We start from the raw sequence: 17919 nt of genomic DNA, 5'->3' as shown, positions 1-17919 counted from the left end.
AAAAGAAAAAATTAAGAAAGTTAATTCCATTTATAATAATAGCATCCAAAAGAACTAAATACTTAAGGAAGGAATCCAACCAAGGGGGAAAAAAAAAAGACTTGTACACTGAAAACTACAAAACACTGCTGAAAGAAATTAAAGATCTAAATAAATAGAAAGACATCCCGTGTTCATGGATAGGAAGATTTAACACCGTTAAGATGTCAATACTATCCAAACCAATCTACATGTTTAACAGTCCCTAAGAAAATTCCAACACCTTTTTTTCCACAGGAATGGAAACGCTGATTCTGAAATTCATATGGAATTGCAAGGGGTCCCAAAAAGCCAAAACTACCTTGAAAAATAATAAACTGAAGGACTTAAGCTTCCTGACTTCAAAATTTACAAAGCTACAGAGATTAAAATACTGTGGCATTGACATAAGGTCCAATGTATAGACCAACAGAATAGAAGAGAATAGAGAGCCCAGAAATAAACCCTCACACATACGGTCAGTTGATTTTCAACAACAGAACCAAGACAATTCGATGCAGAAAGGCTAGTCTTTTAAGAAATGGTGCTGGGAAAACTGGATATCCCTATGTAAAAAAAAATGAAGTTAGACTCTTACCTTATACCATATGCAAAATGAATTCAAAACGGATCAAAGATCTAAACTTAAGAATTAAAACTATAAAACTCTTAGAAGAAAGTATTGAGGAGGGGCGCCTGGGTGGCTCAATCAGCTGAGCATCCGACTCCTGGTTTCGACTCCGTTCTTGAGTCGGAGCACTGCGTCAGGCTCTGTGCTGACAGGACGGAGCCTACTTGGGATTCTATCTCCCGTTCTCTCTCTGCCCCGCCCCTGCTCGTTCTCTCTCTCTCTTTCTCTCTCAAAATAAATAAATAAACTTAAAAACAAAACAAAAAGAAAGTATTCAGGACGTTGGATTTGGCAGTGATTTCATAAACATGACATGAAAAGCACTAGTGCCAAAAGGAAAAAACAGATAAACTGGACTTCACCAAAATTATAAAATTTTGTATGTCAAAGGACATCATAAAGTGCAGAGACAACCTATAGAGTTGGAGAAAATATTTGCAAGTCATAGATCCAACAAGGAAACAATACATGCAGGAAAAAAAAGGGGGGGGGTTCCACGTATCACAAAGATCACACAATTTCATCTATGACAAATCATCTTCAACCCAAACATAATAAAGACTATAAAAGCATGAAGAGTCAGTGCTATAAAAAATTAGACACCCCAAGTATACTGTATCCTCGTTGATAAAACTTGGAATATAAAATGTATTAACAAGTCTGCGGACACTAAAAATGTGAGTGAGTAGGATACATGTCAAGCATTTCTAGTAGTTGAAGTATTCGGAATCTGCCTAGCTTTGAAGCCTATGGATAAACTTCTTTCTACAAAAACATGTCATTAGAAAACTTCTTCCTAAATTATATCTGCAGGGCACAATCAGTGAATTATTACTTATATTACTTTTGAATCTTATAGATTGGCTATTTGAACATGTAGAAATAAGCCCTGGTCTTTTTTTTTTTTTCCCCAGGAGCGATAATATGGCTGGAATAATAATTTCAACTGTGCTTCCAACGTTACTCACTTACTGAGCTATATCTGGGTTTCAGACCCAGAACACTATAAATCTGATTGAAGAAATATTTACAGAACTGAAAATCAGTGAAGTGTCATAACTGTCATCAACAATGGAATAAAAGAATGAAAGCTTTAAGTGACACAGGAATCACAAGTATATAATCAATCTATTATCCCCTCAACTGGATGTTAAGAACACAGCGGGTCAAAAATGAACTGACCACAAGGAGAAATACAGTGGGTGATTTTCAGGGTACTGAGCTACAATCTGCATGGCACAGACGTGTAGATATTCAAACAAGGTGGATTAGCTGTCATTACATGTAAAAGGCTGACTAAATAAGAGAGCCTCAATCTTATCTTTGGCAGAGGACAGTTCCAATATACAAATGGCTTCCTGTGGACCTAGTAGGTCATTTACTGCTGAAGAAATAACTATATTTTCATGCCTTGAGAGTCCAAGTGCTTAATATTGCAAACACCTTCCTATCAATTAATTCAGGAAAGATCGTGAAATCAATGTACACGAATCAATGTACAAGAATGAAGTAAAAGGTGAGATGCAGATGAAAACTTAGAAAGTATTTCAATCTAGAAATTGACAATGGTTACATTGCCACATTTCTAGATGCAAGGTTTAGACCATTTTTTCTTAAGTGATTGAAGCAGCTAATACATGCAATAATATCAAGTATTAAAAACATTTAAGAGATTCAGTCAACCTCCCAAGTTCATGGCTTGCCAGAACAAGGAGAATGTCTTTTTTCTGGTTGTCAATGTACTTCAGTTCCTACTGTTCTTTTACATACACCGTCTGGCATTCTATCAAAAAATTATGAGACGTGCAAAGCAGCAAGAAAATGTACCCCATCGCTATGAGAGGAAACGATTATCAGAACTGACCCACAAACAGCACATATGTTGGAATTACCAGACAGGGATTTAAAAATAAACATAATAGGAGCGCCTGGGTGGCTCAGTTGGTTAAGCATCCAACTTGAGCTCAGGTCACAATCTCGCGGTTCAGGAGTTTGAGCCCCGCATTGGGCTCTGTGCTGACAGCTCAGAGCCTGGAGCCTGCTTTGGATTCTGTGTCTCCCTCTCTCTCTGCCCCTCCCCGCTCACACTCTGTGTGCGTGTGTGTGTGTGTGTGTGTGTGTGTGTGTGTGTGAAAAATAAACATTAAAAAAAATTAAAAAATTTAAAACCTAAACATAAAAAATACATTAAAACATCAGGTGGAAAAGGTAGATCACATGCACAAACAGGAAATGTCAGCACAGAGAGAACACACAGAGAAAGGTATGTGTATATGGAAGTACTAGAAATTTTTTAAAAATTCTGTATCAGAATTAAAGAAGTCTTTCAATGGGTTTATCAACAGATTGGCATAATAAAGAATTCGTGAAATTCAAGTAAGGTCAATAGAAACTACCCAAACTAAAATATAGAAAGAATTAGTGGCAAAAGAGCCATCTGACACGTTACAGACCATGTCAAGCAGTTTCATAAACATACGATTCAGTCCCAGAAGGGAAAGAAATAAGAGCAAACAATTTTTGATTTTTGATTTGGCGATACATATCTGCCCAAGCCTCCCAAAGCAAAACAAAGCCCACACTGGATAAATACAAAGAAAACCACATCGAGGCAACTCATCGTCAAACTTCTGACAAACAGAAGTCAGGGGTGGAGTAAGGAGAATGGGGAGTAACCGCTTCATGGGTATGGGATTTATTGTGGGTTGTGGAAATGTTTTCCAACTCTGTAAGAGACGATGGATACACAATACTGTTAACTTACTAACTACCATCAAAGTGTTCACTTTAAAACTGTCACATTTTTTATATGCATTTCACCTCAACTTTTTAAAAGGAGGGGAAAAACACCAATATGTATTTCTCAAAACAAGGTATAAAATGGCCCTTAAACATATGAGACTAGTCAATTTCTTTCATAGCAAGAGATGCAAATAAGAAGTAGGCCAAAATACGATTCTCCACCCGTCAGTTTGGCAAAAGTTTACAAGCTTGGTAATGATTGTGAACACACAGTGTGTGGCAAGGCTGTGAGTAAACCGGCACTTTTGTACATTGCTGACAAGAAGGCGAAACAGTACAGCCCTTATAGGGATATGTGGCAATAACTGTGGCACAGAGCCTAAAGGGCCCCACCTACTGGTGTTCACACCTTTTGATAATCTGCTCCCTTTAGTGTGTGCAGGGATTTATGACTTGCTTCTTCTAACCAACAGTCACCGTGTGATAACATCACATCATAAAAACTCCACTGAAGGCTTCTAAAGACTCCTTGCCAGCCTGGCGAAGTAAGTGACCAGTTGGGGAAAGCTCACAAGACAAAACCGCTGAGGCAGACTCCCACGGCAGGCAACAGGAAGCTAGGGCCCTCAGTCCTGCAACCCCAATGAAATGAATTCTGCCAACAACATGAGTGTGTGTGGAAGCAGATATTTCCACAGTTGAGCCACCAGATGAGAACACAGCCCACCAGACATCCTGACGCAACCTTTTAAAGATCCTACACCAAGGACTCAATTAAGCTATGTCCAGACTTCTGACTCACAGAAACTGTGAAATGATAAATGTGTCTGTTTTAAGCAGTTAAATTTGTGGTAATTTCTTTTACAGCAACAGGCATTTAAACTTGTGGTAATTTCTTTTATAGCAACAGGTAACCAATACACTTATGTCCCACATGCATTTACCTTTCAGATTCACTAATCCCATGTCTAATAATTTACACTAAAGATACACTTCCAACAGTACAAAAATACACATGCATATGGTCATTAATTGTAACACTATGTAATCTCGACACCCAACATGGGGCCCAAACTCACAACCCTGAGATCAAGAGTCAATGCTCTACCGACTGAGCCGGCCAGGAGCCCCAACAATTGGCTATTTCTAAGATAAACTGTTAAATGAAAAAAGCAGAATGCAACATAAAATATACAGGCTGCTACATTTTGTGTTTGAAAAAAGGAGGCAATTTAGAAGAAAACCTGTATCTGCTTACATTCATAGGAAACAAAAAATAAAAACAAGGACAAACAAGAAATCAATGATACTGATTACCTACATGGGGTGTGGGATTGAGAGTGAGGATTGAAGAGATGGCTATCGAAGGAATAGGAGAGGGAATGACACTTTTTCTGATTATCACAAGTTGATAGCTGACAGCTCATGAATCAAAAAAATAAATATATATCAGCAAGGATGGAGAATGGGGGGAGGACAGAACAACCCTAAAAACTGAAAGCAAACAGAAATAAACCATGATGTACTGAATTTCATATTAAACACACAACCACACTGAGGGTAGGGGGTTGAAAGGAAGTGAATCTGAGTAACCTGTAAAGAATATTTTTGTGAATAACCTTAGTTTAGGGGAAAAAATACTTGCTAGCAAATCCTAAAGTCATGTGGGTAGTTTGTTTTTCATAGTGGTATGGAGGTAGCAATTCTGAAAGCCTTATGTGAGTACTGTAGGACTGAGTGAATGAGTAAATGTATTGATGTTGTCAGAAGCCAGGGTTCTTACTGTGGAAAAAGGCAGACAGATATAGGGAACAGGGAGGCCAAGAAGGAAACCTTTGGGGTTAGACTGGAAATGAAGGGATTAGTATGAACTAATGATTTCTAATATGTGTGTGTGTGTTCTATCCACTAAAAGGCTCAAAAGCAGTGACATCTTAGTAACAACAAAAATGCCTATGGCCCAATCTTGGTTTCTATACACCATTCCACATTAAAGGAACTGGGTCCTTGGAAAAACATCCAATTCCAAGGCTAAAGTCGGGAAGATACACAATGGGACTAAAATATTTTACTGTGCCAGAGAAATAAGGAAGCGCTAAAAAACAATTGGGCCATGCTGAAAGGACAAAGGGGCCAACTTGAAGGCACTCCTGCTGGCTAAAGCTGAGGCAATTTGAACAACAAACCAACAGTAATGGATCATTACTCACTAAATAAAATAGGAACCATTGGTCCTTTCAGGTAATAGTTTACGGATATAATAGAATGCTGATAATTGTAAAGTTAGAAAATCACCATTCCAGGGCATGTGGGTGGCTCAGTCGGTTGAGCATCCGACTTCAGCTTAGGTCATGATCTCACAGTTTGTGAGTTCGAGCCCCACGTCAGGCTCTGTGCTGACAGCTCAGAGCCTGGAGCCTGCTTCAGATTCTGTGTCTCCCTCTCTCTGCCCCTACCCCACTCATGCTCTGTCTCTCAAAAATGAATAAATGTTAAGAAAAAAAAAATCTTAAAAAAAAAAGAAAATCACCATTCCATAACCATCACAGGATAGATTAGTTCATGCAAAAATCCTCACTGGCTGACAATTCTAAGGCAGAGAAAGTTTGAGGAGGAGCAGGAAATTAATTGCATGGTCTCAAAGTGTCTCCCCAGAAACTGCTTATGAGTTGTAAGAGGAGAAACAGTAACTGAACAGTAGGGAAACTGAATGACATTCTGAATGGGTAATCAAAATTAAAATTATTATTGATGGACTAACAGACATTGCACTACTCCAAATGTGACATCCTAAAAAGAACACATCAATTATGTATCAATTATGTATTGTTTTCAAAAGGACATATAATCCAGATTCAATCATGAAGAAACAGATAATCTCAAACTGAGGAACAGTGTATAAAATAACTTCCTTGTATTCTTCACAAATGTCAATGTCATGAAAGAAAAAGAAAGGCCAAGGAACTGTTCCAGATTAAAAACTAAAATATTATAATGAAATGTAATACAATATCCAGGGCTGGATCTAGACTAGAAAGAAATGTTATTAAGAATATTTTCAGGATAATTTATAAAAATTGAATACAGACTGTAGATTAGAAGACAGTATTAAATTTTCCTCCACCTGATAACTGCACTGTATTTATGTATATTCTTGTTCTTCAGAAATTAACTCTGACGTATTAAGAGGTAAAAAAAACAAAACAAAACGTAATGTACACACAAATTGATCTCTCAAATGGTTTAAATAGTAGCTGTGCATATAGGTGGTTTTAGACATACTTATAAAGCAGGGGAAGGAGGGAGGGAAGTAGGAAGAAGAAATAATGAAGTAAATGTAAAATGTTAAGAACTGGTGATTAGGGAGAATATATAAGAAGTGTAAAATGTACGCAACTTATCTGTTATTTTGAAGCTGTTGAGATTCTCAAAATAACACATACACTGGCATTTTTAAAGTACAGTAATTATACTTGCTGCTAGATCTGATTTAGTGCAATACAGGATACAAAGCATGTTCTAGCACACATTAGCTTTTTAAATATTTTTATAGCTGTGCTTCAAAATTGGTTTCTTGGTAATCTTATGCCTTCTATCCGATCCATTCAGAAATGTTATTCAGAAAAGTGGCCTGTGTAGGGTTTTCATGGCACAAAAAAGTGACGAATCTCTGCTCTAAGCTATAAATCCCCTATTTACTTACAAGTTTGTCGTAAAAGGAAAATTAAATTAGTCTGAAGCTTTTTGCTTTGCCATAAGCAAATTATAAAAGGAAAACATCACTGATAATGAACATCTAACCTTACAAATTTCTAGAGTGATTAAGTGCTACGGCAAAGAGTATTCAAAATATTAACCACAGCTTCACACAAAGCATCTAAAAACACACACAAGACCACACATCCATATATGAAAAAATACAGGCACACAGCAACTATAAAAATGAATCAAGACTGCGACATTTCTTACAGAAAAACTTAGTGCTTATCTTTAAAGAAATGGGTTAAAAATAAGATACTATTTACCATCTCTCTTTTGGAAAATTTTTTAAAATTTCTTTAATGATTGGCTGGTAGCAGGCTTCCCTTTCTGCTTTCCCGGTTTCACTCCAGTCTCTCACAAACTGTTTCAGCGTGGATTTTAATTTATCCATGTCAAATGTAGATGCTGGCATAATCTTTCCATTCCCCTGTTTAAAAAACAGAAATCAATTAGCTTCTGACAAAGTAATCAATTTTGGATGTGGTCACACAGACATGCTACTCAGGGGCCATATAGATGGTCTAGTGGATAAATCACTAGCCTCTCACCTCAACCGGGATTCAAGTGCAGCTTGAGATCCTAAATGAAAAGAGCTTGGTGGTCTCACTTCTACCCTCAATAGATTAAAGTCCACTAATCATGAAACCACCATATAATTAAGCAGTTTTTACTCAGGAGAGGACCAGAACTGAGCTCCTATGGAGACGGAACATCTCTCTCTAAGAGAGGGAAGAAAGTCCCTCCGGGTCATTGATGGGGCAGCATGGAGAGGCTCACACTGGAGTGGCCCAACTGTATCTATCCTGTGGATACAAAAAGAGGACTTCAGTTTCTATTACTGCCAGTCCCTTGAGATTTAGAAGTGAAAATAATTTCTTAAAGTAAAAGATAAATATCAATAGATACAAGATACTGACAATGAGTTTAGCAAGGGAAATTAATTTTACACGGCTACTAAAGTTGTTTACAAAAATTTAAGTCACTAACTCTACATGCTAGAACAGTCAGAATACTATGTGAAATGTATATCCATATGGCAACAATTATCTTACTATTTTTAGGGAAAAAAATCAGTGAACAAATCCAGTTTCTGGCGTACTATCCTATTAAGCCTAATCAAATGCCTGAACATGTAAGTGAAAACACTCTCTGAGTAGAGCAAATGACTCATGCAAAATATAAAAATGAAATCCAGAAAGATAAAGACCTCAAAAGACAGAGGTTAAACCCTAAAATAAAAATAGAACAAACTTTCACATACATCTTCTCCATATTCTTTATTTTCAAACATATGTATGCAATCATTCACAATGGTCAGTAGTATTTCTTGATTATGGTCAATGCATTTCCGAATCTTGTCCAAGTGAAGAATAAACTGAGGAAGTAGTTTCTGTTGGTTATCTGGAAGTGATCGAAATTGTCTTTCTGTTCGGTTCACTCGCTCATGCATACTGGTGCTAAAACATAAAAGGTGTTTTTTAAATTGGCGAAAGAATTCTCACCAGGGCCAATCTTATTTTAAGGCTGTCTTTCTGTATAATTATTCCTTATAATGTTGGATACTGTCCTGTTATTTACAATCTTTTGGTTTCTTAAAGGATACCAACTTAGAAATTTTATATTTTCACCTTATTACAAATTCTTTAGACAAACAAAAGACAAAGAGTTTATGAGTAGCAAAGTAAACATCTGCACCATTTGGGGGGTAAAAGAAAACATGAAGAGGATTAACGTACAATGAGTTTATTTTTATGATTTTAATTTCCAAGCTTAAAATTTTCAGCAAACTAGTTGAATGCTTTAAATGTATCAGAGCAGAATACTGCTCTGAAATTACTTTAGAATACACAAAATGTGTTTTGAAATTAACTAACAGCCAACCAAGCTAAATTTTTAAAAATCACAAAAGATCTTATGCACTACAAAAGTAGTAAACAAAAAAAAAAAAATGAAATTTACATGATATTATTCATAATTTGCAATCCAGAAGTTTCCAGATAACTCTAAAGGTCACTTTGGGGATTATCTATTTATAAAATCTGAAAAAAAAAAAACAAACCATCATTTAAAAAAGTCAAATATTACATTTGCAATGAGTGCCATTTTATATCAATCAGATGGGCAAAATCTAAAAGCCTGACTATAGGAATATATAAATATGTATACATATATATACTGATTGATGGTAGGTGCATAAATTGGTACAACCACTCTGGAAAATAATTTAGCATTTCGCAGTAAATCTTAATACACACACTCCCTATGTCATAGCAATTATAGTCCTAGACACATACTCAAGAAACTCTCGCAAATGGGCACCAAGAAACTATCTTCTTAATAGCACTGTTATAAACAACAAACAACCTAAAGGTCCATCACCAGTAAAATGAATGAAGAAAGTACCGTATAATCATACAATGGAAGGTAATTAAATTAATAAACTACAACTAGACACAATAATATGGATAAAACTCACGAATGTAAGTATTTGTCGAAAAAAGCAAGTTGCAGAAAAATGCATAATGTACAATTCCACCTTTTATAAAAATAAACAATACATTACAGGGACTGAATACAAGTAGAAAAACTATAAGGAAAGCAAGTAAATGAAAGTTCAATAAAGTGATGTTCTTTGAAGGGAAAGGGAAAGGATGTTTTTTGTTTTTTTTTTTTTAACCCAGGTGTTAGATTTCTGGGTATTCACTGCATCGTTCTTTACATTTTATACACACAAACAAGTAAGTCAATGTTTATGTTTCTTCTAAACACTCTTTGGCATTTACTCCATACTAGATAAAAATGAAAAGCACTTTTTCATTTGATTGACTGAACCTTTCTATTCATCCAAATAATTCTCATTTTTATGCCACATCACTAATTTCTGAATAGTAATAAAGACGTTCTGAGGAAGCTCTTGACTAAAGCAATAACCTGACCATGCTTTTAGAAGCTTAATGTGGTGGCTATGGTAGTTAGGGGTGAGGGGGGAATGGCGAGGTAACGTGAATAGATGAAATTGGCAGTGGCTGCAGGCATGTTTGCTTTCTTCCCCCCTGGAGACAGTGTAATAGTGAGCTCTGGAGTCAAAACACATATATGAATTGAAATTCAGGTTATGCCACCCATTTGCTGTGCAACCCTTGGAGAGCTACTTCCTTCCTCTGTGCCCCACTTGTCTCATACACAAAACAAGGTAATACATAACAGTGATGATGATGATGATGATAATGATGACAGAAGCTGTCATTTATTGAGATTTAATAAAAGCCAGGCCCTACATCAAAAGTCACTAAACATGGATTATTCTGGAAAATCTCCATAAAATTCCATGAGGTGGCTACCGTAATACTCCTCTGCCAACCCAATGGATTTTACTGAAAATGTAACAAAATAATGCACACATATCACTTAGCCCAGGGCCTGAAACATAGCTCAAATATGGTAGGTATATCTAATTTACATAATGAAAATACAAAAAAAAAAAAAATGTAGAGAAGTAAAAGTCCTCCAGGAAAAAAAGCTACTAATAATTCCTCTTCTAGAGGCAATCACTTCTAACTTTTTGACATAGTTCTCCTTGTCGTTAAGACAAAGTCACTTAAGTGCTTTTCTAGTCAACACGTGATACACAGAACAGCAGATCACTTGGAGGTAACTAGAAATGAAGAATCTGACGCCCCACCGAAGACCTACCGAAATGTAATCTGCCTTTTAACGAGATCTCCAAATGATTCACATGTACACCAAGTTTTCAGAAGCACTTGTAATCCTTCATCTTTATCAAAGGCATTTTCCCAGATCAGAAAAAAAGTTCTCTAATGACTACAGCACAAAAGACTATATAATGACTGTTCATTATCCCATCTATGCAACCAAAATTTACATATTTCCCAAACACTGGACATCTAGATACTTTCACTTGTCTATATGATAAACTTTCTGTTCTAAATTGGTCTATATTTTAGGGAAAAAAAATACTACAAATTCCCTAAAGAAGAATTACCAAGTTAGAAAGAGTAAGTAGGGGCCCCTGGGTGATTCAGCCGGTTAAGCACCTGACTCTTGGTTTCGGCTCAGGTCATGATCTCACAGTTTTGTGAGTTGCAGCCCCATATGAGGCTCTGCGATGAAAGCTCGGAGTCTGCTTGGGATTCTCTCTCTCTGCCCCTTCCCTACTCATGCTCTTATCTGTCTCAAAAATCAATAAACTCAAAAAAAGTAAAAAAAAAAAAAAAAAAAAAAAAAAGAAAGAATAAGTATTTTTCAGGTTAACACAAACTGATTTTCAGAAGGACTGCATCAGTTTGCATTCCTATAAAATAGATTATGACACTAAAGAATAATTAAAAGTGACCATACTGTGTTAGGCAAACAGTGGAGTTGTGAAGGTTTACAGCTCACAGTCAAATGGTGAAAACAGTCTTACAGTACTTCATTTCTAGTATTCTTGGCCACTGGATGCCGCTCAACATTCCTCTCAGCACACCTCAAAATTCAACACAGACACACTGAACGTAGCACACGATCATCCCCCCAAAAAACCTGGCACTTCTTCCCATATGGCTGATGAATGGCACACCATACATCCACTCAGGTCAGAAACAAATGAGTCATCCTAAAATGCCTCTTCTCACAGATCCCACAATCACAAGCCCCAGATCCTTTTGATTCTACTTCGTAAACTGTCTGCAAATCACCACCTCTCCCAGGCCCTCATTAGGTCTCCCAAAGATTCCTAAGAGGCCTGCTCCCTGGGAGTGCTGTACCCGGCCTAAGTCTACCACTCCCTATGAATTCTAAAATACAGTCTTGTCCCCACTGAATCTCCAGATTTCAGCATATGCAAAGAGCAGTGAATACACGTTCAGTTATGTTCCCTAAGTGCCATTTTTGATGCTCGATGAAGACTACTTAATTTCCACGTTTGCAGGGTAGTCGAGGTAAGTTATAGATTGGTCAGAAGAGCCCACACGTATTTGCTGTCAATTACTGATACAGAAGTGATGTTAACAACACAGAACAGGATGAGAGGCTGCATATCTTTTAACCCTTGATTACTCTATGGTGTGCCAAACTATCCATAACATACACCCACAGTGTCTCTCTTGAAATAAGGGAGGTCTTAGAAGTTGAGAAGAGAGTCTACTCCTTACTACATTATTTTAAATTTTTTTAAGCTTTATTTTTGAGAGAGAGAGAGAGAGAGAGAGAGCATAAGTGGGGGAGAAGCAGAGAGAGGGAGACACAGAATCTGAAGCAGGCTCCAGCTCCGAGCTGTCAACACAGAGCCTAATGCAGGGCTCGAACCAACAAACCGAGAGATCATGACCTGAGCCGAAGTCAGACGCCCAACTGACTGGGCCACCCAGGAGCCTCCTTACTATATTATTTTAAATGAAGCTAGCTTTACTGTTCTAAAGATGCTTACCCTACCAATGTACTTTAAGAAAGGGGTGGGCAAACTATGGCCCCCTGGCTACTAGGCCCATTTTACAAGGAGTTTTACTGGAATATAGCCATGCCCAATTGTTCACATACTGCCGACAGTTGTTTCCACACAGGGCAGAGTTAAATAGCTGTAAGAGACTACCTAGCCTTTCAACCTTAAAAACATTCATTGCCTGGCCCTTTAAACAAAGTTTCCCAAACGGCTTTTAAGGAATTTTTTATAACCTTCAGGCTCTCCTTGGTTCTGAACTCAGTGGCAAGAGGCCATATCCTCTGGTGGCTAAGGGGAGAAAGGAGAGTGAGCAGCCATTATTTCCTGGGATAGCTCTGGGATATTATTTCCTTCAGCTCTCTCCGGAAGGCTGGTCTCGGCAGTGACCCCAACTCTGATTTAGTCTCCTTTCATCAGCGTGGGTCTGATACTGCTGGGTCTGAGCCAAGGGCCAAGGTCATAGACCCATTCCTCTGCACCTGTTGAATTACTCTAGAATTCCAAACGGGAAAGCATTATCTTTTCAGAAGGAAAGTCTGTCTCAATCCATTTTAAATATTTATTAAAAACTCACAGTTAGGGGCACCTGGGTGGCGCAGTCGGTTAAGCGTCCGACTTCAGCCAGGTCACGATCTCGCGGTCTGTGAGTTCGAGCCCCGCGTCAGGCTCTGGGCTGATGGCTCGGAGCCTGGAGCCTGTTTCCGATTCTGTGTCTCCCTCTCTCTCTGCCCCTCCCCCGTTCGTGCTCTGTCTCTCTCTGTCCCAAAAATAAATAAAAAACGTTGAAAAAAAAAAAAAAAAACTCACAGTTAGGGGCGTCTGGATGGCTCAGTCGGTTAAGTGTCTGATTTCGGCTCGGGTCATGATCTTGTGGTTCATGGGTTCGAGCCCCACGTCAGGCTCTGTGAGGACAGCTCAGAGCCTGGAGCCTGCTTCGGATTCTGTGTCTCCCTCTCTCTGCCCCTTCCCCAGCTCACACTCTGTCTCTGTCTCTCTCTCAAAAATTAATAAACATTAAAGAAAAAAAAAAAAAAAACCTCACAGTTAAAACTGTCTTACTAAGTATCACTGCTTACTAATGCAGGGTAAAATCTTAGTGAACAATTCTGGATTTCAGGCCAGACTCTACCACAACTTGGTTGTGTAAGCCTGGGCAAGCTGTTTGCCTCTTTATATGGCTATTCCTTCACCTGTACAAAAGAACTTTACCTCTCCATGTTTTAAATCTCACCTAATTGCTATTTCTAAAAGCAGGATGTTTCTGATGAGACCTTTGATTTTTTTTAACTGTAGTATCTTCTCCATGACCAAGTATCTTCATTCATTTTAGGACTGACAAATTTTTTTTTTTTTTTTTTGCTATTTGCTACAATACTCGAATCGTTTTTGCCTTAATCAAAATATATCATCTATGCATAATCTGTAGGAAACACAAAGTTGGAAGCCATTGGAAAAACATTAATCAAGACAATTCTTGCCTTGTGATTTTTAATCTAAGTCCCCTATATAATAACTAAAAGACATTTAGCAATAAAAGTAAACTCCACAATTTAGAAGTACTTGCTAAAGCTTCAGAATAGGATCGTCCATCAGAACGTACTGCAGTGATGGAAAGGCTTACATCTGCACTGTCCAATATGGCAGCCACCAGCCACATTTGAAAAGCACTTGAAATGTGGCTAGTGAGACTGAGAAAATGAATTTTACATTTTATTAAGTTTTAATTAATTTAAGCTTAAATTTAGCGAGATGTGATTAATAACTACGGTACCACAGTGGAGGTCTAGAAGATCATAAAATGTTGGACTGTAACAACTCAGAGTATTTTCTGCTACAAAATGCTTTCCATACCCCTTAGACCTTCAAGTGATGTTTTAAAACGCATTTTTTAAATACTATTTTCAGTCTATTTCAATGTTTCATCAAGAGCGTACATGCCAGGAGCACCTGAGTGGCTCAGTTAAGCCTCTTGATTTCAGCTGAGATCATGATCTTACTCTTCATGAGATAGAGCCCTGCATTGGGCTCTGCGCTGACAGGAGCCTGCTTGGGACTCTCTCTTTCTCTCTCTCTCAAATAAAGAAACACTTAAAAAAAAAAAAAAGTACACACAAATAAAAAGGATTGTTTTTAAAAAGTGAAACTGTCCTCAATCCCACATTAAACAGAGGGATGAGTATAGGAATCTATCACAACCACCAGAACATTCACACAAGCACTCTTCTCTATATTGCCACACTTGAGCCCTGGTGCCAGATCAAAGGTCTCTGTGCTCTCACAAAAAGGCCCATTTGATACCTAATCATAAGTATCAATTTTATATATGAACCTGCACAAACACACATTTTAACTAATTGGGTCCACTGTGATTCACTGTATTTCCAGAAAATATTCCAATATTCTTTCTAGAATTTTCATAGTAAAATGTACCAGACTTTTCTGTACCTACCTCTCCTAGCTATCTAAATCTAAGGTCAGTTGTTTCCCCTCCCCGTGGTGATTCTTGAAGGCACAATACTTGCATCAAATTCAATTCTGTGGTTTTCTGCCTTCCTCCCTGTGTTGATACTAAGTAAAATACCCATATGAGTTACTTCCCTTTTGGGCTCCATAAGTAATGCAGTCCACGGTTCCTGTGCTTGGGTTTAATCAGTAAATTATTTCACCAAGATCTTTGCATTTCAAAATTTCATGTTACAAATGTAGTCAGATTCTAAATAACTTTAAGTTTTTATTAAGCAAGTTTCCCAATTCAAAACAGTAACAAACTACCGACCTGTCACAAATTCAGACTACTTGGGAATGACAAACGCATTTCTTTGCTACTACTTGTCTTATTTGTTAAAAATAGAGCTCCAACAACATATGCCAAGCTCTGGTGACACAAAAATAAATAAGGATCAGTCCCTGCCCTTGAAGAGGTCACAGTCAAGCAATTAAAAAAAAAAAAAAAAAAAAGAAGTCTGCATAAAGCACAGCAGGAGCCCATCTAAGGGAACAAGTTTTACTTGTGCAGGTCATGTCCGTGTATCTCATTCCAACTGCAGACTCAGAACACAGCCGTCGGTGGCCTCATCTCTTAACACGAATGAAAGTGCTATATTTACCTAAAAATCTAAGTCCCTTTCAGATCTCGGAATTATAATTTTGCGACTAAGCTATTTTAACATCTATCTAAAAAAGAAAAGTGGAAGTTAGGGAGTTTAAAAGTCCTACCACCGTGCCCAGCCCACAGTGAGAATTCGATACATATTTGCCGAAGAAAAGATCATAAAAGCGGTTCTTTGCTGTGCCTTCTCTCATTTCCCTCTTTAATACTTAAATTGTAGAGCATCCGGACCACCTCGGACCATAATTTCACCCACCAGTTAAAGACATTGAGCGCCATCATTCACCACTAATGTGCCTGTACATTCAAAGCGCCAAGGGGGTTGGGGTGGAAATCTTACGCAGCTCTCACAAGAACTGGCCAACAGTTTGGGAAAATTCGTCCTACGGCATCCCACGTGTAGGTGAACTTGGGTTCTCCGTGTGTTCAGTTTGGAGGACATCGACAACACATACAGATCATGCCCAGCACTGGACGATTTTACCACCATCATCTTCTATCTGCAATTGTTAACAGCACTTTTCCGGTCACCCCCACCGGCCTCAAAGCCAAACCTTTAACGAGGGATGAAAGGCAAGAGAGCTAATCTGATCCTGAGGTTGGAAGACACGAGGCTGAGCAGCAGACGGCGCGGCAGACACGCGGCTGTGCAGGGCCGGGAAGGGCTAACGTGGTACGAGGTGACTCAGGGGCCCGGAGGTCAGATCTGGCGGCCCGGTCCGGGTGCCCCGGAGGCGTGGCGGCCGAGGGCGAGCGCGGCGGGCGCCCCCGTTCCGGCGGGTCCGCCGCAACCAGCGGGCACCTCGATGGGCTGCGCCGGGGTCCGCCACGGGCTTCTTACCCGTAGTAGCGGAAGGCATTAATGATCTTCCAGAAGTGCTCGCGCTCGAGCCGCTCCTCCTCCTCCTCGGTGCTGCGCGCGGCCGCCGCCGCCGCCGAAACCGCCGCGGCTGAGGCCAAACGCCCGGCGGAGAACTGCACTTCCACCTCCTCGCTCCCGCCGCGGCCGCCGCCGCCTCCCCCGCAGCCCTCGGGCAGCTGAGAAGCGGGCGGCGGAGGGCGCCGCCGTCGCTGCATCGCCGCCGCGGCCCTAGGCCTGGCTCGCTTGCGTCTCGCCGCGACTGAGAGCGTGGTGGCGGCTGCTCGGCCTTCCTCTAGACGGCGCCCGCCGCGGACATGCCCCCAGCTCGCGGTGCGCTCCGCCCCCGCCGCCCTCAGGCCTCCATCCGCGCCGGGCTCCGCCAGGTCTTCAGGAGCGCCCGGCACGAGCGCGCAGGCGCATGCGAGGGTACGACGGAGGGCCGCGGCCGCCTGCGCTCATTTGCTGCCGGGCCTCGGCGACCGCGCGCTGCCGTAAGGACGGCGCGCCCGATGGGCGGGGCGAAGGGTCAGGTGGGAGGAGCGAAGGAGGGGGAATCCCTGGTGGGGTGGGGCTGGCACCTGCGAGACACGGCGTGGGTTGGGTTTAAGAGCCTGCGAGTGCTGGATTTGGGGACAGGCAGTTGAACTAAGTCTATAGGAAGGGAAAACAGAAAAACTGGTCAGCTCTGATGACTTCATTAGGAATTTTTATTTAAGAAAATCTAGAGGGAAGGTCTTGCGTCCACCCTAATTTAAATCTTAATTTATTTTCTAAATACATTTCCATTTGTAATTACGGGGGGGCGGGGAGGGCGGGGAGAGACTCACCATCATCTTTTCAGTGTTGAGGAGTTTGCCAAAATCCTAATCCCGCCAGGACTGGTGGTGGTAGCCGATGAAGAACATGTTGGACCCAAACTCAGTCCAGTACCCGCGCTTTGGAAGACCCCCAAAGTGCCCATGAGCCATAATGCCTCAGCGCTGGTGCCAGTAGCCTCCAACCGTGGTCCTTATCAATGCCAGCCTTAACTTCTTTCTCTTCTTCGTCTCTATACGTTTTTTGCCTCATTGCTTCTGAGCTCATAGTTAAAACAGGTGCTCCACATTCACACTTAATACTATTCTTAGAAAATAACTGATTTTATTCAATTTTATCTGTCACTCAGCATGTCAGTCTTACAAAAAAGTGCTAAAGGGGAAAGAGTGCTTTTTTCAGAAGAGTTAAATATGCCCAGAGACCACAAATAGAGTAAAAACATATAATGATATTGAAAAGGAAGTGGCTTCATATTTTCAGAATTTAATAATTTAAAAGCAATGCTTTAAAAAGTCCTGTGGTGGGGCGCCCGGGTGGCT

The 17919-nt window shown here is 39.8% G+C and overlaps 1 protein-coding gene across 2 annotated transcripts in view; it reads right to left on the bottom strand.

Moving 5' to 3' along the window:
• Positions 1–16932, bottom strand: part of CARNMT1 (carnosine N-methyltransferase 1) — a 43737-nt gene extending 26805 nt beyond the window's left edge. Inside the window, exons 1-4 of one of the 2 annotated variants that reach the window (XM_058695673.1) lie at positions 16544–16656; positions 9113–9192; positions 8415–8610; positions 7417–7580 (exon numbers count right to left, since the gene is read on the bottom strand). In XM_058695673.1, the coding sequence (XP_058551656.1) occupies positions 7417–7580; positions 8415–8610; positions 9113–9126 (374 nt within the window). In that variant the 5' untranslated portion in view covers positions 9127–9192; positions 16544–16656. Of the gene's footprint in view, positions 1–7416; positions 7581–8414; positions 8611–9112; positions 9193–16543 lie in introns of both variants that reach the window. The other variant, XM_058695672.1, reaches the window with a different exon arrangement.
• Between the last annotated feature and the right edge of the window lie 987 nt (positions 16933–17919).

Source organism: Neofelis nebulosa, chromosome 12 (genome assembly GCF_028018385.1).
Source record: "Neofelis nebulosa isolate mNeoNeb1 chromosome 12, mNeoNeb1.pri, whole genome shotgun sequence".
Classification (NCBI taxonomy): Eukaryota; Metazoa; Chordata; class Mammalia; order Carnivora; family Felidae; genus Neofelis; species Neofelis nebulosa.
This window is presented reverse-complemented; position numbering and strand designations above follow the sequence as displayed.